This window comes from Aphelocoma coerulescens, chromosome 10, assembly GCF_041296385.1.
Source record: "Aphelocoma coerulescens isolate FSJ_1873_10779 chromosome 10, UR_Acoe_1.0, whole genome shotgun sequence".
Taxonomy (NCBI): domain Eukaryota; kingdom Metazoa; phylum Chordata; class Aves; order Passeriformes; family Corvidae; genus Aphelocoma; species Aphelocoma coerulescens.
The window spans coordinates 3,712,443-3,738,431 of NC_091024.1; the positions used below are offsets into that span (position 1 = coordinate 3,712,443).

At 41.3% G+C, this 25,989-nt stretch overlaps 1 protein-coding gene across 3 annotated transcripts in view; it reads left to right on the plus strand.

The window, feature by feature from the left end:
* The first annotated feature begins 3,735 nt into the window (after positions 1-3,735).
* SH3GL3 (SH3 domain containing GRB2 like 3, endophilin A3) overlaps positions 3,736-25,989 on the plus strand; it is a 47,193-nt gene continuing 24,939 nt past the window's right edge. The window contains exon 1 of one of the 3 annotated variants that reach the window (XM_069025361.1): positions 3,736-3,810. In XM_069025361.1, coding sequence (XP_068881462.1) covers positions 3,751-3,810 — 60 coding nt within the window. In that variant the 5' untranslated portion in view covers positions 3,736-3,750. Of the gene's footprint in view, positions 3,811-7,775; positions 7,903-11,744; positions 11,795-25,989 lie in introns of those variants that run through there. The other 2 variants (XM_069025362.1, XM_069025364.1) reach the window with 2 other exon arrangements.

The window sequence follows — 25,989 nt, forward strand, 5'->3', positions numbered from 1 at the left end:
TCTTTTGCATATGAGAGAGAAAAAGGTTTCTTACTATAGTGGCAGTTAGTCAATTAACAGAGGCTTAAACTAATGCAATAAATTTGCTTTATATATTCGTTGTTTTACGAGAAGTGGCAGAGTTATCCAGTAGTAGACATTAATCTTCACGATGAGACAGCAGGGATCTGGCAAGTTGTATTCATCTTCCTGTAGAGTATTTGATAGTAAAAGTCCTTGTCTTCAGTTACATTGTTTTGTTCCTCCAAATAAGCCAGTTTGCAATAACTCATTGACCACAATAATACCCACTATAATACTGTTATAAGACCAGTTAGGAAATTTGAGGGAAATAAAAACCCAGTTGAATTTTATCCAGTCAATGAATCTTAATCAGATTTTTCAAAGTCTGATCATTCCCATTTGTGATCCAGTTGGTCTGTGGAGTATTGCCATATTTAACATCTGTGTCACATCATGCCTTTCCTGTTGCCTCATTGATCAACAGACAACATATGATGTTTCCCAGATGTTCAAACACGGCAGATCCCAAAAGACCTATTAAATTACACTGAAAGCAAAACAACATCTATGTTGTAAAAGTTTTGTTAAATTCAGGTATGCCTGAATATTCACAAACTTGCTACAAGATACTTACTGATATTCAAATTGCTTTTGAAAATCAGTCAAACTCTTTGAAATGTCCACATTGTGTATTATATAAGGACTGTGTGTCACAGAGTTGCTAATATTTTCTGTTCTGCAAGTTAAAATAGAATTAGGCATCTATTTACACATGGAGAAGATAAACCACTGGATTTTTTACTTCATTTTACTATTTGTCTCCTTTCACTACATGCAATCTGTGTCCTTGCAGATTTTTACTCAGATTTCTTGCTGATTATATATTTATTTCTCTGATAAAGCTGAATAAATAATGATTTTTAAAAGCTTGTGCATTGTATTCTCTAAGCAAGGCAAGGCAGTATGTGCTGGTTTTCAGTGTGGCCTTTTTCCACTGAAAAACATCATTATAAAGGTCAAGACTTGCTAAGATGTTACTTAAACCTTTGTTCTGTACCTGAATAACAGTTACATGAAATTCTAGATCGGGTTTCAGACAGTGAATGTGATCCAGTTTCCACAACATTCTGCTTTGAAACAGAATGATACAGTAGTTTACGGTACAGTAATTTTAACATGACCATGAATATTCTTCACACCTTTCTGAAGCTAGTGCTACTCTCCTAGCAACATTTCAACTTCAAATTGGCAGCATTGTCAGCAGTGAGAGTCTCAGCATTTTCTGATGAACACAGGCAGCTGTGTGCAGACAATCTGTACTTTTATTTTGTCACCTGTGAATCAGCAGCACAGAACTCGGGTATAATCTATTTAAATCAAAGCAACATTTCTCCACATTACTACAATGACTCATCAAAAGTTAAGAGTTTATTTTGCCTTACTCTTTAATCAGAAGGAACATAGCTACTTCAGAAAGGCCACCACAAAGAGATGTTCCTTCTGTGGTTATTGCTGATCCATCAACATTTGTTTTTCTCTTAAATCAAATAGGGTTTTACAATAGGTTGCCTTTTCTTCCCCAGAAAAGAGGTTAAGACATTTCAGCTCAGAAATGGCCACATATTTCTTTTTGGTATTTTCCAATAGCAGAAGGGGTTTTTTTCCCAACCCAGCCTTTCCTGGTGGATTTGTTACCTTGCTGTACCTCCACGGAGCAGCTCCCGCTGGTACCCAGGCGCTCGGTTCCCGTTGCTGGCCGTGCTGTGCTCCCCGAGCAGCCCCACGCAGGGATCTGCACTCGGGGGGATGCAGTCCCTGGAGGGAGCACATCCACGGAGGGATGAAGCAGGCAGACCAGCTGCTCGTGTGAAGTAATGCTGCTGCACTGACAATGATGAGATTCAAAGTTTAAGTGATGTTTTTTCCGATTTGGTCAGAAAACGGAAATGTTTCCATTTAGGGCAATAGACCTATCCAAAAGGAAACATCTTACAGGTTTCTTCCAATGGTTTAGCAAGTTGAAAACTCCAAGTGAGGAGGAAATAAAAATGCTCTGGGTATACTGGATTAGTAATATTCCAGTATTTTCAGGTTTGTTTCCTCTGCGGAGTAATTTTGGGCAGTCACATCTTTGTTTTAATTTACACACATAACTAATTTTTTTCTGAGCAGTCTAGAGTTTTCTGAGAGCACTGAGTGCCCAGGTAATTTATTAATTGCAAACCCTATTTTTTTAGTGATACCAGGAACAATATAGGCACCTAAAAGTTACAATATCTCCAAGCTGGAACTGTCCAGGAGTCCATCCACATGGTATAATTTGCAAGATTAGGATTGCTAATTTTTACAAGTTTCAGAATGACAGAGCTGTATACACAAAAAAGTAGGTTGTTGAGTTTTCAAAATTAGAGTATCTACTTATAGTATGGACATATGTAACTTAAGAAAAAAATCTCTATCTAGATTTTGAACTCACCTAAATTGTTTATATGTCTTTTTAAAATAAATACATAATTAGAACCATCTTTATTATTTAATGGCGTAAGACCTAACAAACTTTTGTTTTCTTATTGCCACTTGCAGAGCAATAGCCAGAGATTGAGCAAAGTGAGGACAGAAGGTAGGTGCAGTATCATGGAGAAGCATGTGGAATACAAACACAGGAAGGAGACAAGAAAAGCAAAGATCTGGATAATGGTAAAGCAACGCATATGGAAAGTCAGCTTGAGAAGAACAGTCACATATGCCAAAAATAATTCACTAGCTACATTTAGTTAGAAGATCTGGGGAGCAAACATAAGCATCCTAAACAACTGCAGTAGGTTAGCCAGAGTGTCTGCTGGCCCCAGGGTCGCATATTCCTGCTCCAACTGCCAGAAGCGTCCGTTTGGAATGGGGAGCTTTCCAAGTTCTGGCCAGTGCTGGCTGTGCAGAGAAAACTGTCTGTTCTTTTCCGTTTCTTATGATTTCTTATGAAATGTACACTGCAATGTAAAGCCCTGTCAAAAATACCTGAGCCAGTTTATCTGTGCAGAATGTGCTGACCTGCAGAATTGCTTGGTAGTGTTGGAGAAACAGAAACGTTGTGTTGGCCTGCTCCTGCGCATGAGCGGATCTTCGTATGACCAACTTTTTTTGTTTAGTTATAAATAATTCTTTCATTTAAGTATATAGAAAGGCTGCTACATGAGATGTCCTTACTGTCTTGGGCATTTTTTGCAGAAGGATTCTCTTCTGTTCTTGTTCTTGGGGTAGTTTGCTGCTGGCATTGCTTTCGCAGTGTCAGCTCCCAAGTTTGTTGTGTGACACCTGTAAAATGATGAAATGGATGACATTTGGGACCAATTTCACCAAGTGCTCTAGTCCTTTGGATTTCACTCTGGAACACTATGTTATATATTACTTCATTTGCTTGGGTCAAAACTTAAGTGTGTCAATTCAGTTTGGTAATCCCCTCTTTATTCCAGAATTGTCAAATTGGATGAATCTGAGCCTGCTTTATTCTGAAGGCTTTCTACAAGTTTGCTCTTGTAGAATGAGTTATTGGCCAATTGTTCTTTCAAATGGCATATTTTTCCTAGAGGATCATCTTTTCCAAATGCTTGTTTTCTACACAATAAGTTTCTAATATATTCTCTTCCTGTGACCAAAAAACACAGCCTATTGCCACAATTTTGACAACTAACATGAAAACTAACCAGGTAATCTGCCCTGTCATTACATACAGAGAATTCTTACAGACCATTAATGGATATCACATCATGTCTGAGAGTCTTGCTCACTGTAGTTGCTCTTGTCCTGGATCAGGTGAGTACATCCAAAGTCTCCTAATGCCTTGTGTTGAAATGTATTGCATGATAAGCTGATGCACAGTAATTTATCTTTTCCTTAAGGCTTAAATATTTTTTAAAAAGTGCTTTAATAAAGTAGTCAGCGTGGCCCAGAATCAAATACAATAGAATTTCATCACAAACTCGTCTTTCCTCCCCTTTTTGATGTTTTCTTTTAAGGCAGTAACCACTAAAGACCCAGATTGTATTTCAGTGACAGTTTTCATTATTGTTAAGACATTCAAATGAATGTGGATGTAGCTGGCTTCAAATTCTAAGTAATTTTAAATGCTAAGATGCCTCTAGATAATTTAAACAATATTTCTAGTTTATGATTTGTTCATAGTAAGATGATTTGTTCATTGAAAACCAAACACCTTAGAGATTGTTTGCCATATCCTTAGATGGAGTTTCTGCTGACAGTGTTTTTTCCATAGTATTAGCCATACTGAAATGCAAGTGAATTATAAATTTAACCATTTATCCACGAGTCTATCTTGTTTGAATTTCACAGGACCCATTTTCAAGCACAGTTCTCCCATGTAAGCAGGCAGTGCATATTTTCTAGTCACTACCTTGACCTGAACCCAGGTAGGAGTTCTCAGTTTGCACAAATTTCATTGTCCATTTTAGCACACCTGATTCAGTGAAATATTAGAGCCATTATGGATTCCTCTCATGCACTTAATGTTTCCTGAGTAGTGGAACTGTAATTGTTGTTTAAATACACAGACATCTGGAACTTTTGCCCTGAAGCCCCCCTTTGTGAAGTATTTTTCACTCTGCCCTTGTGTTACTATGCCCTGACCTCTTCTACTTGTAACAGTTACCTTTAAGAGAAGCTTTTTTACCATCACATCAGCATTTATCTGAACCACTTCCCTTTTTTTTGGTAGTATTTCTCATTTCCCTCATTTTGCAGACTAAATCACTAACTTTGCATAAAACTTAAGGATTGTCACCCAGCAAATTCCAATCCTTTTTTTCCATGAGATCTATGTGATTATAAAGCCTTCCAACATTCCTTAGCCACTTGGTATTACTGGCTCCAAGCTCTAACTTTTACTTGTATCTGAAGTGAATACCCATGTCTTTCAGGGTGCCTCCACTAAGTCATTAACACCTGGACTATTCAAGTTGTCTCGTTAATTAGGTTTTCACCTTGTCTGTGTCATTGAGCAATTAGGCTTTGAAGTGAAATTTCCACAGGGCATTTCCCACTTGCAAATTCTTGTATCACTTCAGCAGAGACAACATGGCTGCTATCCTTGGGCTACAAGCAGGATAAAAAAAAAAAAGTTGTAGACATACAGCCTTACTAAAGTTCTTTATCTAATCCAATTTTACAGCTAAGAGCAACAGCAACTCCCTAATCCATTCATTCCCCTCCACAGCGATTTATTTCAAACCCCTTCCTTCTTTGCTCTGCTCCAGCCATTCTTAAAGGCAAAGATTAGCCAAAGCTGCCTTCTCTCCCTAATTCCATAGTAAAGTAAGAGCTTGCTTTAGTTCCTTTTATGGAGCTCCAATATCTTCGTTTAGACCTTATTTCCTCACCTGAGGTGTCTACAAATGTGTCGCTAATTTAAGCCATACCTAATTTGGCCCTGGCAGTTAACATCTTGCTGCCAGTTTCAGTTAGGGAGGAGAAACAACTGCTGAAATCAGGTGTCTGAGGTGTAATCATATTTACTTGTAAGGAGGCCGAAAAAGCTCTTTCCCTAGACACAGGTGGCACCAGATAGCATGGTGATTGCAGGCTTCTTTCAAGCATTTCCAAAAACCTTCCAGAGCAAATGCTGACTGGTGCTCTCCTCTTTGCTTTCTCTTCTGCCTCTCTTCTACAGAGAGTCCTTTGGCAAGTAATATCCAGATCCTTAACTCATTAATGTGTTTCTCTTTACACTTAATTTCTTAGTGTTATAATAATTTTTTTCTAAAAAGTGTGAACAGAGATTCCTTTCTCCCAATTTACAATGTGACAATCACTCTCAAAGTTCTTACATTTGTTTCTTCTTTGCTATTCTAAGAAGTAACTATAACACACTCTGGAAATGCCTTTCTTTTTCTTCTTTGCTGTTCTAAAGAAGTAACTATAACACACTCTGGAAATGCCTTTCTTTTTCTTCTTTGCTGTTCTAAAGAAGTAACTATAACACACTCTGGAAATGCCTTTCTCTCCCAACCCAATCAAAATGCAGTGAGCATGACAGTGAGTAACAGAGAGCCCTGCTGCAGCCAGCAAAGCTTATCTCTGAACTTCTCCCCAGGTCCCTGCATAAGTTTCAGCTGAATCATAACTCCCAAGTATCCTTACAGCCAGGATCAAGCAGCATTATCACAGAGCTTATCTTCCCCAGAATCTAAGCGTCGCTTGGAAGTGCTTTCCCATGAAGGCAGAACCACATCTCCAATTTATATCAGCACATTCCTGATACACAGTCGTATTTCAGTATATAACCAATCAATCCCTCATATAACAACCAACCAACCAACTAAAACACCCTTTCAGCAGAGCTCTTTCTAGTCTCCTCTGAGTGAGAGACTGTGCCCTTTGGAACCCTGAGCAGCATTGCTGCAGGTATGGAATCATACCACCAAGTGGATTTTGTTCTGGTGCACGGCACCAACCAGGTGTGTTCTGGACTACTACAAGAGCTTTCATGTTTTAAGAGCTATAATTAAATTACCACCTACAATAATAGACCTGAGGTTAATGAGCTCAGCTAGAGATGCTACGCTGAACCACAAGAAATGAGACAGACCCCATTATGAGACGTTTTCAGCCTTATTAGACTTAAGACAGATGAAAACAGGCAGCTGACTGGCCTTTTGGTGCTTGGACACTGTTCCCTGCCAGCGGGATGCCCCGTGGGTGCCCGGGCGGTGCTCCCCGCGGGTGCGGTGCCCCGTGGGTGCCCGGGCAGAGTGCCCCGTGGGTGCCCGGGCGGTGCTCCCCGCGGGTGCGGTACCCCGTGGGTGCCCGGGCGGTGCTCCCCGCGGGTGCGGTGCCCCGTGGGTGCCCCGGCGGTGCTCCCCGCGGGTGCGGTGCCCCGTGGGTGCCCGGGCGGTGCTCCCCGCGGGTGCGGTGCCCTGTGGGTGCCCCGTGGGTGCCCGGGCGGTGCTCCCCGCGGGTGCGGTGCCCCGTGGGTGCCCGGGCGGTGCTCCCCGCGGGTGCGGTGCCCTGTGGGTACCCCGTGGGTGCCCGGGCGGTGCTCCCCGCGGGTGCGGTACCCCGTGGGTGCCCGGGCGGTGCTCCCCGCGGGTGCGGTGCCCCGTGGGTGCCCGGGCAGAGTGCCCCGTGGGTGCCCGGGCGGTGCTCCCCGGGGGTGCGGTGCCCCGTGGGTGCCCCGTGGGTGCCCGGGCGGTGCTCCCCGCGGGTGCGGTGCCCCGTGGGTGCCCCGTGGGTGCCCGGGCGGTGCTCCCCGCGGGTGCGGTGCCCCGTGGGTGCCCGGGCGGTGCTCCCCGCGGGTGCGGTGCCCCGTGGGTACCCCGTGGGTGCCCGGGCGGTGCTCCCCGCGGGTGCGGTGCTCCCCGCGGGTGCGGTGCCCCGTGGGTGCCCGGGCGGTGCTCCCCGCGGGTGCGGTACCCCGTGGGTGCCCCGTGGGTGCCCGGGCGGTGCTCCCCGCGGGTGCGGTGCCCCGTGGGTGCCCGGGCGGTGCTCCCCGCGGGTGCGGTGCCCTGTGGGTGCTCCCCGCGGGTGCGGTGCTCCTCGCGGGTGCCCCGTAGGTTCCCGTCCCCCCGCCCGGCTCCCGCCGCTGTCTCCATGCGACAGCGCACCGTGGGCGTCTTCCAGCGCTCTCATTTGCATAACCCCGCGAGTGGCCAATGGGCGGGCGCCGCTGCCGCTGTCATTTGCATGCGGCCGGGCGGCGGCCAATGGGGCGGCGGCGGCCGGGCGCGCGGAGGGCGATGCTGCCGGCGGCGCGCGGGCGGCGCAGCGAGAGGCCGGGCCGGGCGCGGGGACCGGCCGGGACCTGGCGGCCCTGGGCCCGGGCGGCCGCGGGGCAGCGGCGGCTCCAACATGTCGGTGGCGGGGCTCAAGAAGCAGTTTCACAAAGCCAGCCAGGTACGGGGAGCGGCGGGGCCCGGGCGGGCTTTGCTGCTGATGGGCGGTTCGCCCAGCGTTCGCTCCCGCACGGGGCGGCGGATGCCTCCTCCGTCTGTGGCAGCATCACCCTGGCATCTCCGGGGAGTGTTTCCTTCAGCGTTACCTCCGGGTCCTTTGCCTGTGGGTTTTTTTTTTTTTTTTTCTTTCCTGTCAGCTTCTTGTGTTGTTCTCACAAGAGAAGGTTGCCCGTTCCATTCTTTTGCTTGGGGCTTCATGTCTTTCCTGTAGTGATTAACAATTGTTTTTTAATGATGGGTTCGTGTTCGTGTTTTGAGGCCTCAGTTAAAGCTACAGCCTGTAGGGTACCAGCTTTACTTTAAAGAGTTCATTGTTTTAATCTTCCACAAATTGCTGGTTTATTATCCTACCTGGAATGCCATGTATTTGTCCTGTAGAGGGTATCAGATGTTTCTAGAGTTTTCCCTCCTTTTCTAGATGCTGTACTCTTATCTTCTCTAGAGTGAATCTTCATCTTCTCCTGATCCCTTTATCTCATTTCTCTGTTAAATGTGCTTTGCTTTAATAGTTTAGCTGGTTTCTTTTAAGAGAGAAACACCTTTCTGCCAAGCAGGTAGACCGGTTGCATTCTGCGGTAGGATGGTGCCAGCGCAAAACCCCGCATTGATGCGGGGCTTCAGGATGTGGCTGCGGTGGGATTCTTCCACTGAAGGTTTTTGGAAGTCTCAGCTGCTTTGCTTGCTCATTCCAAGTCAAAGAGATCTGTATTTGTGTTGGCTGTCATAATGATAATGGTAATATCGAAATTAACCTGTAACCTGTTCAGTCAAATCCGACAGCTGCTCTTGTCTTGGTGAGAGTGAAGAAAATAAAGGTTCATTGAGTTCTTGGCTGTCGTCTTTCTAGGTCTTCCTTCAGCTATGTAGCTTGTCAGCAGCCCAAGTGCAGAATCTGCACTTCGTTTGGATACAGAGATGCTAAATGTTTGTATGTAATGTTTCAGTAGTGTGCTCTCTTTCGGGGAATGTACTGATCCTGAAAAATGTTGTGGATTGGTATCTTTTAGTTGATTTCATTGTTCTTTTGAGAAAATGCTTGATCTGCAGGGTACACAAATCCAAGGACAATTTATTAAAGATTTTTGGCTTGTTTTGCATCTGACATGCTGGTAAGTGATGCAGTCTTTGCTGTGGTGAGCTTGTAACTCAAGATGCCGAAGATACTTAACTGAGGAAGTTTGAGAGGTAACCACAAGAGTCATCTTGTCTTGCAGCTGGTAACAGTGCAGGTTACTTAATCCTGCCCAGATGTCAGGTAAACAAACAAACAAAGATGGATGGGATCTGATAAAGGTAGTAATAATGGCAGAAAGGAACTGTAGGATATATTGAATTTGACTACATTTTGGAAAGTTGTGGTATGACTTCCAGTATTCAATACAGTAAGGAACTGCAATGCATAAGAATATTCGTCTTCTCAGTGTGGGTCAAAAGTAATGTTTTGACTCATTTTCAAATGCAGAACTCAGCAAGAAATTTTTTATCAGTTGATTGAAAAAGTCTGTTATTATGGACAGAAATACTGCTTAGTAGGAAATTAAAGTTCAGGAATAAGATACTGGATTTTTTTTTTTTTTTTTTTTTTTTTTTTTTTGGTATATGAGGCCGCATAAGACACTTCTTAGGAGCTCATTCTATAAGAATTCAGATAAGATGTTGGGCAAAATAGTAGTGGAAAATAACAGAAGAAATAACATATATATAGTGGATCAAAACATCCATGTCTAAACAATGAAACTGCTTATCTCTGACACACAGAGGCACAGTCATGCCTAGATGTATAAAGTTGTTGAACTGACAAAAGTAAGGTGGAACATGAAAAGTGGAAATACTGGGATTCCATCTTTTAGAAAAATTCTTTTACAAAGTGCTAAAGCAAGCAAATGCAGAGCATGAGAGGTATTTCTCTACAAAAGATTTGTTAAATTTCCAAGTACTGTGGGATCACTTAAGGAGACACAGACCTTTGTGTATTGAGTGGCTGAGAGATGCCAGTGGTAACTGTTAACAGCAGAGACAGGCATTGCTTGGGGAAAGAATGAAATTAATTCCTTTAGTGTTCCCAAAGGAGAATGGGGGCAGATGACAAAAACTGGCAAAAGTCCCAGAGGACATTGAGGAATACTGAAGGGAATGAGACTTGTGCCAGGGCATGTGATTAAGGAATAATATTTGAAAGCTGACAGAACCTAAGGACAAAAAATTTGAAGGCTGAAGCAAGTGTATTAAGACAGTCTGTATTTAACAGTTCACTCAGAAATGTGAATAAATATCAAAAAAGTGACAAGATCCATATATACTGTTTCCATGCTACGATAGACTTCTGTTCCATGGAAATAAACTACAGTTCTTAAGGAAATGTAGAGTAGTATTAATGTATCGTTACAAAAAGATTAAGTAAAATAAAATAAATGGAGTTACGGAATAATTCTGCTTACTTTTGCTGAACCACTGAACTTTTTTGCAAAAGAACTGCATTTCAGTTTTGTTGTTGTAAAAGGCCTGCCTCTTCTGTGTGTCCTTGCACACAGGTTTTGCGTTGACTAGTGGTGATCACCTTTGTGTGTAGGCTTAAATTCTAAGTGCAGGAGTCCAGGAAAAAAAGCAAAAAATTACGATTTTCTACATGCAGTTGAGGTTTCTGGAATGTTTGTCTGGTGCTTGTCAGCTTGGTTTGTCTGAAGTTACAGTTAAGTAAATGAGTGTTTGCTTTATGAAAGGTCAGCAGCTAACTTTTTATGGTCACTAAGGCCCTTGCCAAAATCAGGCATGACACGCTATTGCAAACTTGACTGGTGTAGTAAAAAGTCACCGTGGGTCTGTCTGTTTGCAATCCAGTAATTCACAAGAAGTGTTCTGATGGTTTTCCCCTAGAATTTTTTACCCAATTGTTTTTTTTTTTTTTTTTCCCATTGAAAATTGCATGTGTTTGTTGTTCTTCACTGAAGTGTCTGGTAGTGAGATCTAGAAAACAACTCCTGTGTTACAGTATCTGTTGAAATTACTGCAGGGAGGTCTGCACCCCAGGGGCAGTAGGGTCTTAGCTGTTTTTCTGTACATTCCAATATATAAAGCTGCAGTGCTACTCCCTTGTCTGTCCCCTAATGATTGCTTCCCCTGGTGTCACAGAATGGATAGACCCAAAGCTTGGATGTGTCTCAAAGTTTCTGTGTCTGTTATGTAGTGATAATACCCTTCACGTTATTAGAATTTTCTTTACTATGCTTTCTGCTTACTAGGTCGTAAGTTTAAATTGAAGTTCTTTAATTGAAAGTGGACTGCAATGAGGATCACTTCCATTCTCTCCATTAAATATCAGTGATGATTCCTTGAGTATAACTCATTTGACTAATGAAATACCAAGCAGAACCCATGAAGTGTCTTACCACCTCTCACTGGCTGATAAGCAAGGCCGGGCTGTTTCTCAGGGCTGATTAACTCTTGTGCAACTCCCATGAAATTCAGCTTTTTTTTTTTTTTTAAATACATTTTCAAATATAATTTTTTAAATTAACTTTCAGGGAGTTGTGTTTGCAATGAGAGTTCGTGTCCTGTCGCTTTCAGCCTCTGCCAGATCTGATCTGTTTTCCTGTTTTCGATTTGAAAGCGTTTGATGTAGGTGTGTGTATCTCTGCCTGCTGGTTCTGCAGGCCTTGTTCTCGTGGTGGCTGTGCATGTGGGATAACCCAGGTGGTGGGAGGACTGCATCTTCTGGTGCATACTGGGAGTATTTTTAGAGTTTAGAAAAGCAGGAAGCACAGAGAGTGAATAAGAAAGCCTTAATAGGTTTCAGATGCATTTCTGATTTCTGCTGTGCTCTAAACCACAGCCAGGTGAGGATCTCTGGGTAAAGATGTGGGATTTTTCGAAGTACTTGGAGGCTAGTGAGCTCAGAACCTCACTCCTCTAGGCTGTTTGAAACCTCAGCCATGATACTGGCATAGGAAATCTGCTGTTGAGTTTGAATTCACACTTATAAAATATTTTTTAAATTAATTGTAGCTGAAGGCTGTGTATAGAAGCAGTTTCACTCTCAACAGCTTATTCATATTGTATTTCTTGGGCTTAGTTTCTCAGAGCTAGTGGAAAGTAAGGCTTTTCTGAGGAAACACAACTACCAATATTCACAACTATTGTGAATACCTTATTTGTAATGGGATCATCAACAGCTACTGTAGCCTCTGCAGGCTGGGTTCTTAAACCTTCTCCTATTGTCAGTGGAGAAAGAAAGGCTCCAAGAGAATGTGAATTAGGAGCTGGTTCTATTGTCTATAGATAGAGCCTAAGGGGGAACAGATTTTCTAACCAAAACAACCAAAATCTGTTACTACTTTTTTTTGCTTTCCGAAAATGATTTAACCTAGTGTAATAAATATATAAATAATATGCTCTGTGTTTTAATTTCTTATGTATCCTGAGTGGCATTTCTCTTTTCAAGTGCTGCAATTTTTTTAGCATTTTTAAAAAAGCCTTTTACTGTTTTTTAATAGTTTTTAAACTTTCAGCTATCACTAACAGTTGCAGGGATGCTGCTTCATACCTCCCAGATTCTGCTTTTGCTCCTTTAATTTATGTGGCATTTTGATCCAGTCTGTTGGAGTGAAAACCAGCTCAGAATCAAGTCCACCTTGTTCCCCAGACAGAATAAGTTGTGTGATTGGATTTTGTTGTTAGGTTATTTGGGGTGATAGTGGTGTTTTTCAGTGGTTTTTTTTTGTTCTCTTGACTATTTTTCTTCTCTGTTATGTTGTAGATACTAGCCTAGACATAATATTTAAGCCTTTTTAAAGTCTGTGTTGACACTGAGTTAATACACAAAAGCTTCAGTTACACAAGTGCTTGATAGCAAAGGAAGTACTTTGGTAAACTTTATACAAAGAGAACCTGATCCTGACAGTAAGACATGAAAGGAAACTTTATTGCCTACACACAGCTATATTTATTTCCCAGGACTATAAGCTGTTACCATACAGTCTGTTAGAGATACTGTCCTTTAACAGCCAGTGTGAACTGGGCATGATAAATCCATGACAGTAGTAGAGAGAAAGCTTCTGTCCCATTCCTACATTTTATTAGATAATTGGATTTACTTTTCTTCAAATCTTACAGAATTGTGGAAGAAGAACAGTGGTGAAAAGGAGATTAGAATTTAGTTTCTATTCTGATATGTTTTGAAAGAAATGATTATACTACTACTGCTTCTTATCAGCTGCTAAGGTAGCCTGCCAGTAAGGCAGAAGTGTAGCAAAAAGAAACTGTGAGTGTTTCAGTCAGCATATGTACAAGTTAGCAGAAGGTAGAGGTCATGTGCTCTGCAGCCTTTAACAATGCAGCTCTCAGAGCCTGCAATAGAGGATCATAATGCAGTAAATTGGAAACCTAGCAGAGATGCAGCTGCAATTTGGAAGGAGGTTATTTATATTTTACACATAAAATATTTATATATGAAAGTCTGAATGGCATTGCAATAGAGAGTGGCATAATAGAGTGGGAGCTGAACTTTCTCCTTGAATTCATCTCCTTTTATAGCTTCTTGGCTTTGCTGTAGAGTTTTGCACAGGCATCCTGAAAGTCGAGTGAGAGCTGGCACTCCATGCCAAGCTCCTGCTGTTGCCTGAGTCACTGCGGCACATGCTGGGTAATACATTGCAGTGCAGGCTCCTGAGAATCCTGCAATGCTGAAAAACAAACAGCCAAGTGAAGCACAGCAGCAGCACTGCACTGAGATTTTTTTCAGCAGCACTTGGTGTTACCTGAAGTTGCAGTGCAACCACTTTCTCTAAACACATACGTAATTCAAGTATAAAATGCATCCCATTCTCCACAGCTTCTGTAAAAATCATATCAACCCCAGACTTGGTCTTGTAATGATATTGTTAAGGACAAGTGATTCTGTTTACGTTAATGCCACTTTCACCCTGGTTTATTGCCACAGTCTAATTCTGTATTGTGCTGAGTTCTCACTGTTGGTCTCTTTTCTGTTCATGGAAGGCACTGCTGGAGTTTTATGACTAGTTGAGAATTGAAGATACAGGTTTTAACAATGCTTTTCACAAGTCCACTTAGAAAAGGGCTATTCAAATTTCAGGTTACACTTTCAATTCGATTTTCTAGAGCCCCAGTGTCCTATCACTGTGTACATGTTTCTGTTATCAAAGTTATTAAGAGTTATATGCCTTGATGGGAGAATATACCAGTTAATTTCCTGCAGCATCTCAGATAGCAGCACCTGTGCATGTGAAACACAAAAATAACTTGGCCTCACATACTTTCTATTCAAAGGACAATGCCAAGCCTCTGAGGAGAATCAATTCTGTTTCTTTACTAGCCTAATTAAGGTGCATTTTTCTTACTGTACTTGTGTTTAATGAACTGTAATGGCTACAGTGAAATTAGTCAACTGAACATGACTTAAGAATCCAGGACTCAGAGGAAATCAGGGGGTTCTAAAATTCTGTTTCCTAAGATTGCCAGTGTTTCTGTTCTTGTGCAGTCAGGTTACAGATCGAAGGTGAAAAAGTGGGGAAAATATTTTTTAATTTTTTTCTTAACCAAGCAAAAAAGAAATATAAAAACCAAGTATTAGTGGCCCTAGGTAGTAACAGCCCCTTTATTCCCTGTGTGTTGCAAATGCTAGTAGGTCTTAGTGCTCTCACTCTTTTTCTTGCAGATGCAAATGAATATGGTACTAGAAAGTGACCTGAGTTCAAGGATAAGGAGCTAGTCAGTGGCAGAAACAAAAGTAGATTATGTGCTTCCAGACTATAGATGCAATGTCCAGTTGCTGTGGGTTTTTAAAAAAAAAAAAATTACTGTTTTTTAAATTTACTTTGCATATGTATCAATAAATGCAAAATGTAGATACGAGTTCGGATTAAAGTTTCCGAATAAATGTGATGTAATTTCACTGACTCAAAGTTCAGCAAAGTTGAACGTGGTATTTTCAGTTACCTTTACTGTATTTAATACCCCTCTGGAATGAGCAAGCAGTCTTTTAGAAACTGGGATTTTCAGGTAATGGTATCTCCTCAGCAGAAAACAGGGGGGGCGTGTGTGTCTGTGTGTGTGTGAAATGTACTTAGTGCCATAAACAAAGTGTTGGATTGGGGGTCAAAAAGTCAGTGTTCTGTTTCAAAATTACGATTTTGCCTTTTGCAATCCTGTTGAGAGAGCTAGAAAGTGAAATATGGTGCCTGTGCCATCTGTATGGTCAGAGAATGCCACAAACATGGGAACGCTTTGTCTTTCATTCCTGCAGAGAGCGTAGCACCTGCCAGCTTGGCATCTGGGTCACAAAAGATGTGTGCAGGGTGAGGGGGGAAGGAGACCCATTAAATGAGGAAATAGGTGATCAAAGACCTTTCATCAATTCAGAACCAGCAGTTCCAGTCTGCTCTTTTGAAATTTGTTCCAAAGAAAGTAATATTTTTAAAGATGTTAGGATGAATTCTGTGTGTGGTGTGATCTGCTTGGATGGCTGCCTGAGGCACTGGAACATAGCAACTGTTACTTACCTTTAACTGTTTATCATTTTATGGCTTTAGCTTCTGAATAACCCCTACTTGCTTTTTCCCCTGTACATTGTAGTACCCACCTAGGATTCAAAGGGCCATATCCACTGCTTTGTTTTGTATGGAGAATGCAAGAATCATGGCATTTTCATTCTGAATTTGATGATTAAGAGTTTCCCTTCAGTGATCTCTTCAGCTGTGATTAAAGGTTCCTGTTTCATGGGACTAGGCTTGTCTTGCTACTGATGGATGTACTGCCTTTTTTTAGGAATTCTTGCTGCAGAGCCCTGTGCCCCCACAGAGGGGGGCAGAGCCCTTTGACCTCATTTGCACCAGTGCTTTGTAGCTCATTGGGGAATTCTGCAGAGGTCTGTGTTCTGTGTGTAAATTATACTTGGAAATTATTTCAGTTTCCTCTGTCATATGTTTAATTTGCTAACAATGGAAGTCAATTCTGTGTGCATGCTGAGGGAAGTTTCTGTCCCCATGGATGAAGTCAGCGGTGCATTTCTGCACTGCTGCTCTTACTACTAGAAAGAATTGTGCTTTGTGGAGATGTCATTCCAATGTGTGTCTTTCTTAGAAATGGAGCTGAGGAGACCTGTTACCCCCCATTTGTGGTGTTGTGGTGTTGTGTGTAACAGTGTCTTCCTCCCTAAAACCACTGGCATATTTTGAAATGGAGTTACGAAAATAAGGCAAAAGTGTACAGTGACTTCCTCTCCAAACTAGTCATGGTGAACAAAGTAATGAAATAATGGTTGTGAGGGTTTTTTCTTCACTTTTCACTCTGATACATGGAGGTTTTCTAGTAAGTGAGTGAAAGGAGCAGGGATTATTACAAACTTTCAGATACATTAAAGTGCTTGAGACTTGTTTGTTCCATTTAGGTTTTCCAACTCTTGATGAGCACAGGTTGCATTAGCAAAGAGTGAGCTATCTTAAGTCCTTTCTTTTTTCCCATGGGTAGTATTTCTAAGGGCCTCCATGGATTCTAGCTAAGTCAGCAGCGCTGCTGGAAGCACATTGATGGATTTTTCAAAATATTTGAGGAATGAGACTTTTAAGACCATTAAAAATTCAGTTGCATTTGTAGCAGACCCAGGAACTGGAAGCACGTTGCTTCACCGTGCTCTGATGCTGGGTGTGAACTTCGACTTGGGAAAACTGTGAACTAAAATGCCTTTAAAAAAAGAAAAAGAAAGAAACAAATCAACAAGAAGCCTCTCAAAGAGTGCAGACAATATGCTTGTTGATTCAAAGGGAAAGTGCACAATCCACCTACAGCAGAACCAGGTGGATTGCTTTGAGTAGCAAGTCATGGGGGCTGACTGTGTGGCAGAAGAATGTGGGTGTTTCACAGGAAACTACAAGACTGGCAGCTTAGATAAGTAGGAATGATGCCATTTAAATCAAAATAATGTGCAGTAAAAAGTAAGGATATGAGAAGGAGTTCTCAGTCTGTTTTATATTTATTTAAAATTCACACAGCTAGTCTAAGTGCTAAAACATGTAAGCAGCAGTTTAATAATATTGAAGGACAAATTTCTAACTTGAATATGTGGAATGGAATTGTGTAAGAATTACTGTCTGGAAAGTAGTTTCTGAAAGGGCAATAAACAGATTATTTGTCATTTTTCATGCATAAAAAGTAGACTTGCTGATAAACATGCAGAAGTGATGATGAGAAATAGCATGCTAATGTGAGGAGAAGTTAATTCCAAAGCAAATCAACTTAAAATTACAGTTTTGACTGTCAGTGTATCTGGCTGTGTACAGCTTCTGTTGAGAGTCTTGTTCTGCTTCCTCTGCACAGCTGTAGTGAATGATCTTGACCACATTTTTGCTGGTAATGGATTCACTAAAACTGTCACTTTAAACTATGGCACTGCCAAGGAAGTTTTTACTTTAGATAAATAGTTGTATAGTAACTTTTAAAACTAATACTTCTAAATATTTGCAACGTATCTTTTAGTGTTAGCAGCTCTTGAACTTCGACAGATTTAAAAATATTTGGCCCAAATACATAAGCTTTGAGCTTAAAGCTGTAAGTCACTGTTAAAAATGCCCTCATCTTGTCTATGTTATTTCTCCTGTAGCTGGTCCGTGCTGGTGCTTAAAACTATTTGCCAAGTAATTACTGAGACTCAGAAAACTGCTTTGGTGTTGAATGTATAATGGTCTGACTTAAGGAAAGGTGATGTGAATATATTCTGCCTTTACAGAAATCAGAATTAGGTTATCCATTACTTTTTCCTGCTCTTTGACAGGGCTCTGTGACATCAGTTGTGTCAAGTGATCTTGCTAATCGTGCATATGGGCACTGAGGATGTGTAGTGCTTGGTGTCCTGATAACGTGGTCCAATGTATTCAGCCTTTAAAAAAAAACCTTGAACTTTTAGATCAACTGATTTGTGTCTAAATGGATTTTCAGTAAAGTCATGGAATAAGCAGAAATCTCTGGTGGTGGAAATGCAGGAGGGCAATTGGGTAGTCATGAATTATGCAGAACATTATACATGTTTTAAGAAGTAAATAATATTTACATGTTTTAAGGATTTTGATTTCCTGTTTTGCATATGCAGGCTATGACTGATGTGTTGCTTGATCTCTCCTATTTGACAAACTAGGATTTATTTCTGTTTCAAATGGTGTAAAAGAAATACCAACAATAGGATGTTACTCTAGTGGGAAAATGGTGCAATTGGCTATTCTAACGAAGTCTAACAAAGTCAGACTTCATGCAGGACCCCGCTACAGGGTACCACACTAATCCATTAAGTTGTAAAATACTTGCACAGCTTTACATCCATGGATAGTTCTGTGACTGTTGATGTGCTGAAAGCTGACTAGACCCTCCTGAGTTCAGGACTGTGCTGCAATCAGTGATGTATTTAATGTTACCTTTTGCAAGAGGAAGTGGGAGCCATCTTCCTGAATAAGATAGGGTAGTTTAACCTGAGAAAAGAGTGAAGGATCCAGTTTCTGGGTTTAATTCCAGGGCATTGTGCTGGAACTGGTCACATAATGTTCTGGGAACATGAAGTGCATTCAATTCCTCTTAGGAGCTATGAATCAGAGTAGTGCTCTCTTCCAGAGCTATGACTGACAATATGCCAACATTCTCTAGAGCAGAGCATAGATTTTCACTAGACTGAGTGGCAATGGTAGCTGTCATATGAAGAGAGCAGAAATGAATTGACAAGTACTGAATGGGCAAGGTAATGTAAAGCTTACTGATTTAGGGCATCGAGGTCATTAAAGAGGTCAGAGCATCTCACTGTACACACACCTTTCCACTGCCTGTGCAGGTGCAATGTTTCTGCAGTCAGCTTTAACAGCTGGATGCCATCAGATGCAGGATAAAGTTGCATGGTAGCTTGCATCACCCTAAATCTAGGCTGTGGTAGCCTTGCTCTACCTTCAGGGTAAAGTCCTGTCCACCTCCTTGAGTCAGCTCTGGGTGCTTGTGTGATCACACACACTAAGCTGTTAGAGGCAGTTTATCTGTCTCAGGATCAGCCCAGCTCCAGTGTGTGAGCAGCTTTCAGGTGGATTAACCCACTGAAGAGCTCACAGCACACAAGTCACTGCTACCAGTGCAAGGGAAATGGAGGGAATGTCTCAACAGGGATGAAAAGGATTTAGAGAAGGCTAAGCAGCTGTGGAAAAGTACCTTAATGATTATTAGAATGTTTTGTTCTCAGAGTAGAATAAACTCTGCTTTGCAAGGGATTTGTATCTCACTGACATTCTGAGTGATGAGCCAACAAGGAATCTCTGATACCAGCTCACCCTGGGTTAGTGGTGACTGTTGTGATAATGATATCATATGAGGACAAAAAGATCTATCCCTAATCCTGCAGGCCTGGAATCCAGGATGGCTGAGTGGTTTAAGTGAAACGGTGATCAACCTGGATGTGGGTAAAAGGAGTGTTCCTGGTGAAAGCAGCACCTCAAGCCATGTGAGGCATTGCACAGTGAGATCTGAGGGGTTTCAGCTTGACTTCAGTGAAAGACTGAGAATGCTGTTGAAGGAGAGAGGAAACACATTTCCTCAGTGGAGGAAAGAGTGCCTTTATTTCAACCAGGAGGAGTGTCTGGGGAAGGAAGTTCTGCTCAGCTGGAGTAAGCACTAGTGTGACAAATGATGTACAACAGAGACACAGGTCAGGGTGAAGTTGTCAAAGGATGTTAAAGGTAGCAAGAGGCAAGCTAATCAGTAAAAAATAAGTGTGGTGTAACTTCTCATGTTCTCTCAATACTCTGGACAAAACAGAACGTTTTGAGGGACTTCTTGACAATTACTTATTAGCATCTGTAAAAGCAATTTTTAAATACAGTTATGAGAGACATCCAATATAGAAACATCTTAAATGACACAGGAGTGAGGAGTAAGAAGATAATATGAAAGGTTCTCATATTACTTGTGAAGGAAATGTGTAAAGAGGTTGTTTAAATCTCTGATTTTAAGGGTTTTGGTTTATAGTATAATCACCCTTTCCCATCTTTGCAGTGGGTATATGTGAGTGTATCAAAAGGAAGCCACACCTTCCTTACAAGCACAGAGAACAACTTCAGAAAGGGGGATTTTTTTAAGGCCAAATGAGAATGGTATTGCTGCCAAGTGAAATTTTGCACTGGGAACCTGTGGAGGGAGGAAGAAGTGTTAATGTGGTAACAGCCAGTGGAATGCATGCAGTGTGTAACTTGTCGTTCACAGCTCCAGCTCCTCTCCATGCAGAGGAAACAGGATGAGATATTGCCCAGTTGTACCTGAAACAAGATGCTGAAAGAGAGGCAGAAAATGGTTCTGACAGGCACTGAGGTGCTGCTTGTCCTGGTCACCCTGGGAAGGATGGGCTGTCTCTGTGGGATGCACCCACTACTTCTACTTGTCTGCAGTACTCATGCACATTCTGTCTCATTATATTGACTGGACAAGCAACTGCCAAACAGACCATAGTTTAGAATAAAAATCCCCAAAATTTACTTTTCAAAGAAATTCAGAATTTTTTTTTTTAAACAAGAGCTCGGAACTGAGTGAAAAGTCAGTGAAATTGAAAAATGAGGAAGGATAATCACTACAGGTATCTTTTTATGGCCCTTTGATGGCTTTACATTCCTCTTTTTAGGGTATACTCACTTTCACAAACAAGATTTTAAACAGATTAGGGAACAGTATTTTAGATTTGCAAAACGAAATATGGAAGTAAAAGTGTGATTCTGTGAGCATGGAGATTCATGGTTTCAGGTATGTCATTATTCTTGGCTATTTGAACTCTCACATCAATTAATTTAAATTACTGTCAGAGACATTGGTATAATCAGGTTTTCTCATTAAAAGTACTTGTATCTTCTCTTCTGAGAAGTGGACAGTCTTGAGTCTGACACTGTTACATTTTTTTGAGTAGACTTGCAGAGCAAATAATGTGTCTGTGTCCTAGATAGGTTAGTTTATTACATTTGAATTCTTACAAAGATGTTTTCCTTTAGAGATGGGTACAATAATGGTGACTTTGAATTTCCTGATCTATAAATGCATGTGTCAGCATCAGTGTTGAGTTCTTTAGGAAACAGTGGAGGTTTGTCAGGAAGAGTTCAAGGTTTTGCAGTACAAAGTAGTTTTTGTTGTACAATGTGTGTGCTGAAGAATAGCTGCAGCAGACAAGTCGGACTGAAATGCTCAGTAATAGCGTGACGTGTCACCGCCTGGTGCGAAATGAGTCACTCTCTATAGAGATGCAAAATCACATTATAGAGTCTAGAGTCTTGTACTTTATTCATATATGGACAAGACTGTCCTTTGTCCCTGATAATGGTTTTCTTCAATATCTGTATGGGTCTAATTTAAGCCCACAGACAGCATTGCATTGGTGTATGTACCATCTCCTGCTGACGATCTGTTTGATTCATGCCATTTGCCTCCATTTTCTCAGGGTTCTGTATCTTACTCTCCTTTTTCTATACTTTTTTAGATTTGATTAAAGACTAAGTATAGTTGTCAAACTGGAGTGGCTGTTTTGTCATATGCAGAAATACTGGCCTCAGAGCTGTATTTATTTGGGCTTGCTTCAGAACAATTGTTTATGTTCTGAGTGAACAGTTGCAATAAGTAGGAAAGATCATTCAGTGCTGCTTGGAAGGATCACATTTGAAGTCATCAAAGGGCAGTGGGAAATGTTTCTGTGCAGAGAATTGGAACAAATCTGGAGAAAGCATGAGAGATAGTTACTGGAGCTCCATGGTTTATGCAATGGCATAGACATGAAGGCTTTATTTAGGAATATGATTTTTCTTGTTGAAATGTGTCTGGATTTTGCCACAAATTGGATTTATAGGCAAAGAGGAGTAGGCAGTGTGTAGGTAACTTGAAAAACTGCCATGAGATGGATGCAGTTTCTGGAGCATACTTCTCAGTGTTTTTGTTGCCTCCAAAGTTCAGTAACTGCCAAGGGCATCAAGTGTAAAAGCACTGTGGTTTAGAAGTGCCTATGTGAAGCCTGTGTTTCTTACTTTTTCATCCCACTGCTGTGGTCAAACAGAGTGAAAATTGCAGTGTTACTGGGTGTACTCAGCCTGTGTAGGTACCTGGGAAAGATGCCAAGTCTGATAGGGATTTCAAGTTTAAAGCACTTCAGACTTTAGATCACAATCACAATGTGTCTCAGAATTACAGAACTAGAAGCAGCAGCTGTGCCCAAGTTCAGCTGGTTTAAGAGCCTGTAGGACCTGGAGGTAAAAGTCCAAATTCAGGATAATGATATTACTGCAGTAGATTGTCTGGATAAGTTAATAACAAGTTCCATTAATCACTGGGTGGTCCAGCTCATTTGTGAGAGGCTATGGGGGAGCAGAGAGGGAAGAATTGTGTTTGAATTGTCCTTTATTGGAGTTCAAGTCCTTTGGCCAGAATGGCCTGGAATAGCAAGCTCTGGGCCACTGCTGTTGAGATGCTGTTCTAGGTCTCTGGGGCTGGAATCAAGCTTCTGCTTTGTGACAGCTGCTCTTCTTTCCTTCAAATGTACAACACATTTCCTTTCACATTGTTCAGGGGCTCGTGTTTAAACTCTGTGCTAGTGGTTAAAAAGAATGAGGAATGCATGTAAATAGGAAGTGGAGAAAGCTGCTCTATGTTATGGGGAAGAAATAAAAAGCACATTTTACAGCTACAGTTGAGGGTCCCTCCATAATGATCTGCATGTGATTACTGATTGCTTAATATTTTTCTGTCAAAAAACTTAGTAAAGAAAATTATCTCAAATGCTGTATGCATTGTAAGAGAAAGGACTTAGCCTTTTAGGTTTATTAAGTAAGTGATGGAATACATTCCTTTAAACATTTCTGCTAGAATTACATTAAACATTCTGTATGCTTCTAACTCATGGGTTTAATGTTACCTGGTAGAGCTGAAGGTCTCACTTGAAGCTTAAATCAAAAAGTGTTTTGCTGCTGAAGGCAGGAGGAGACTCAAGTTGCATTTAAAAAATGAAGGGTTTAATACATGCTGATGACATTTTGTCTAAGTGACAGATTTCTAATCAAAAGCCTCTACTCGTGCAGGTGGTTTAGAACCAAGGTGTGTTGCATTTTCTGAGCCTGGCACTCAGTGTGCTTCATAAGCCATTTGATGAGTAGTTGTTCACAGTCAGTGCAAGTGGTGATGCTTATCTGGTGTGTTCTTAAATGTGCCTGCATCTGTGGGAAAGTGCTTTTGCAATTTAAAGGCAGAAGGTTAAATTTAATGAAATGTGGAGTCATAAAGGGTGCATATCTATGTGATAGAAAGCAAACCTGATAGAAGGTGGCTTTTCAAGGAAAGGTTTATTGCAAGTCTCTTTGAAAGCAAAGGTAGCTTTTATCTCTTTCTGGCTGTTTTCTCCCCGCTCCTTTTGTTATTTTCTGTTTCTCAAAATAACAGCAAGTACATGATCTTGTCTGGGATGTTCTTTACAGTATTTCTGTCCTAGGACTCTATTCTCTTAACCTTGAGTTGGAATCATAAATTACCAGAATAAACCAGTCCTGTACTTTGATAAAAGAGCATGAGAGTGTACCAATAAATGACTCCTGAACAGAGCACTGAAGAGAACAAAAGTATATGCATGTCTTGATGGGAACAGAAAAGAGACACTAGCTGGGAAAAAGGAGGGGCTGGCTTGTGAGAGAGAATATTTAGGATGGAAGGTTGAATGATTTTTATCATCTGTAGATGCACAAAGTAACTGGTCCTTCTGAAGTGTTTCATTTCCTGCCCAAGTATAATTTCTCTGCACAATTTATCAAGCCACTGCTCCTAGATGTGGGAACATTTTTTTTTACACTTATGCAGCAAAAAATGGAACAATAGCTGGACAATTCTTGGTCCCTCTGAGTTGGGCTTAGTGTTGGAACTATCATGATTAGACCTTTTTCTGGAAAAAGTGTGTGTATGAGATTTGCTCAGGTTTTGAGCAGGCCATACATCCAGCAGAGGTGGAGAGAAGTTATGTTAGAACAAAACTATGGAAAGTGAAAGAAACATAAGGCAAAGAGGGGTAAGTGATAATGAGGGGTGAGGCAACTGAGAGAAAAACAAACTAAATGGTAGTGGAAAGAGACTGAAATAGAAAAAAAAAAAGGTGCCAACATTACCAGTGATTAGTAAATGAGGAGAAAACAACATTTCTCAGGATGCATGGCTTTCTTAACGTGTCTGTGAGAGAGAAAAAATACAAATCTTAGTAGAAGTACTCAAGGGATGGGCGAGAGTACTCAAGGGATGGGCGAGAGTGACAGCTCTGCACTCCTGGGCTGCAAGGTGAGGTGAGCACACCCAGGGCACTGCTGGGAAAACCTGGTGCAGGAGGTGAGTGCCTTGACAGAGCTGGCTGCCCCTGGCACAGAGCTGGGGGTAATACAGTCAGTGGTAAAGTCATTTCCTTGCTTTACCCTTCCCTGCTTGTTTCAGTTTTTGAGCACTGAGCCAAACTCTTCTATTTCTCAGTCTCAAAGACGATGATGCCCTAACAAAGAGCAGGCTTTGTCCTGGTATTTGAACCTGTGGCATTGATTTAACCTTGATGAGATAGAGGAGCATCGGTTTGGCTGTCTCACTCCCAGGAAGGCAAGCAGTGTTTGTACTTCAGCCTTGCACAGGAGCTTCAGCAGTCTTTAAATTGTCACTGGGACCCTGGGAACCCAGCTGCTAGTGGCTGCTTAGGGATTGCTCTGAATTGCTACATCCCTTCTGGGGATATATTCCATTCCTGCATCTCTTCTCCACTGTCTGAACTGTGATGGTTGGTACAGCTTCAGGCCATGTCTCACCAGAGGCTCTGACACTGGGATCCTCAGGCTAAGAGAAGAAATTGTAGCAAAATTCTTTGGAAATAGAGCGAAATTCAAATAGGTTCACAAATGAAATATAGGAATATAAAGTGCTAATGTTTTAAATAGGACTTGGAATTAAGTTATTATGGAGCATTAAATGTGCTACTCATTCAAAAGCAGTGATTTCTGCCATGGTTTCCTTTAAAACTTCATTTTTGCAAACTCTGGCACTGATCATACACGTGAGAGAAGTGCCAGCTTGAGCTAACTTTGCAAGTGCAGAGGACTGGGATTTGAGAAGTAAAAGGAGGCATGTAGTGGACTCCTGGCAGAAATCAGTGCATTCATTGCAGGAAAAAGAAAAAAATGTAAAAAGTAACAATGGAACTTTATTTCCCACTAAAAAATGGGACTTCTGTGTATAATTTAATATTATTACATGTGCTTTTTGGGTAGGTAGGATTGCCTTTGCTTTGCAAATAATCATGTAGCGTTTCTTTGCAAAAGTGTATCTTTTCATTTGCTCTGACGGAGTGCTGCCAAGCCAGGAGCCTTCAATCTGAGCTTTGTTGTGCAAATCTGCCTTCTTTCTAGAGCACTCAAGTTTCTTTGTACTTTTTAAGCATCTAGCTTATTTTTGTGAAAAAAGTATTTGCTGATTGTCAGAATTCTTAACGCTGTTTGAAATGTATTAGGCCACAGTGCTGTGGATCTTGCCATGCACCTTGTAGTTTGCAAGGAGGTGATGGGTCCAAACGTGCACAGGTAACTCCACAGTCAAGCAGTGGTTTAAATGTTGGCAATTTCTGTAGTGTTTTCTTTGTGGTAATTGTAGACCATGCACAGAAACTGCCCTAAACTCCATGTGCCCTAAGGTTCTATGTTTTGGATGTATAGATTGATGAAGAATATAGATCTAGTACAGATCTATTGGATGTATAGACTGATTAAGAAAATACCCACAACTTATCCGGCAATTATGTTTGAATATAAATAACAGAAGCCTTTGCTCTGCTGCACCAGAAGAAACTCATGGACAAAATATTTCTTGAAAAGAAGACATTAAGTAATAGTAATGCAGTAGTAGTAGTTTAGCTGCTCTCAGCTGTTTATGACTAGAATCTGAAATGAAACAGAGCTCGTATCTTGGCAGTGTTGAGTCCTGTATGCTTCTCTGCTGAGTCTCTTGGGTTAGACTCTTAAGA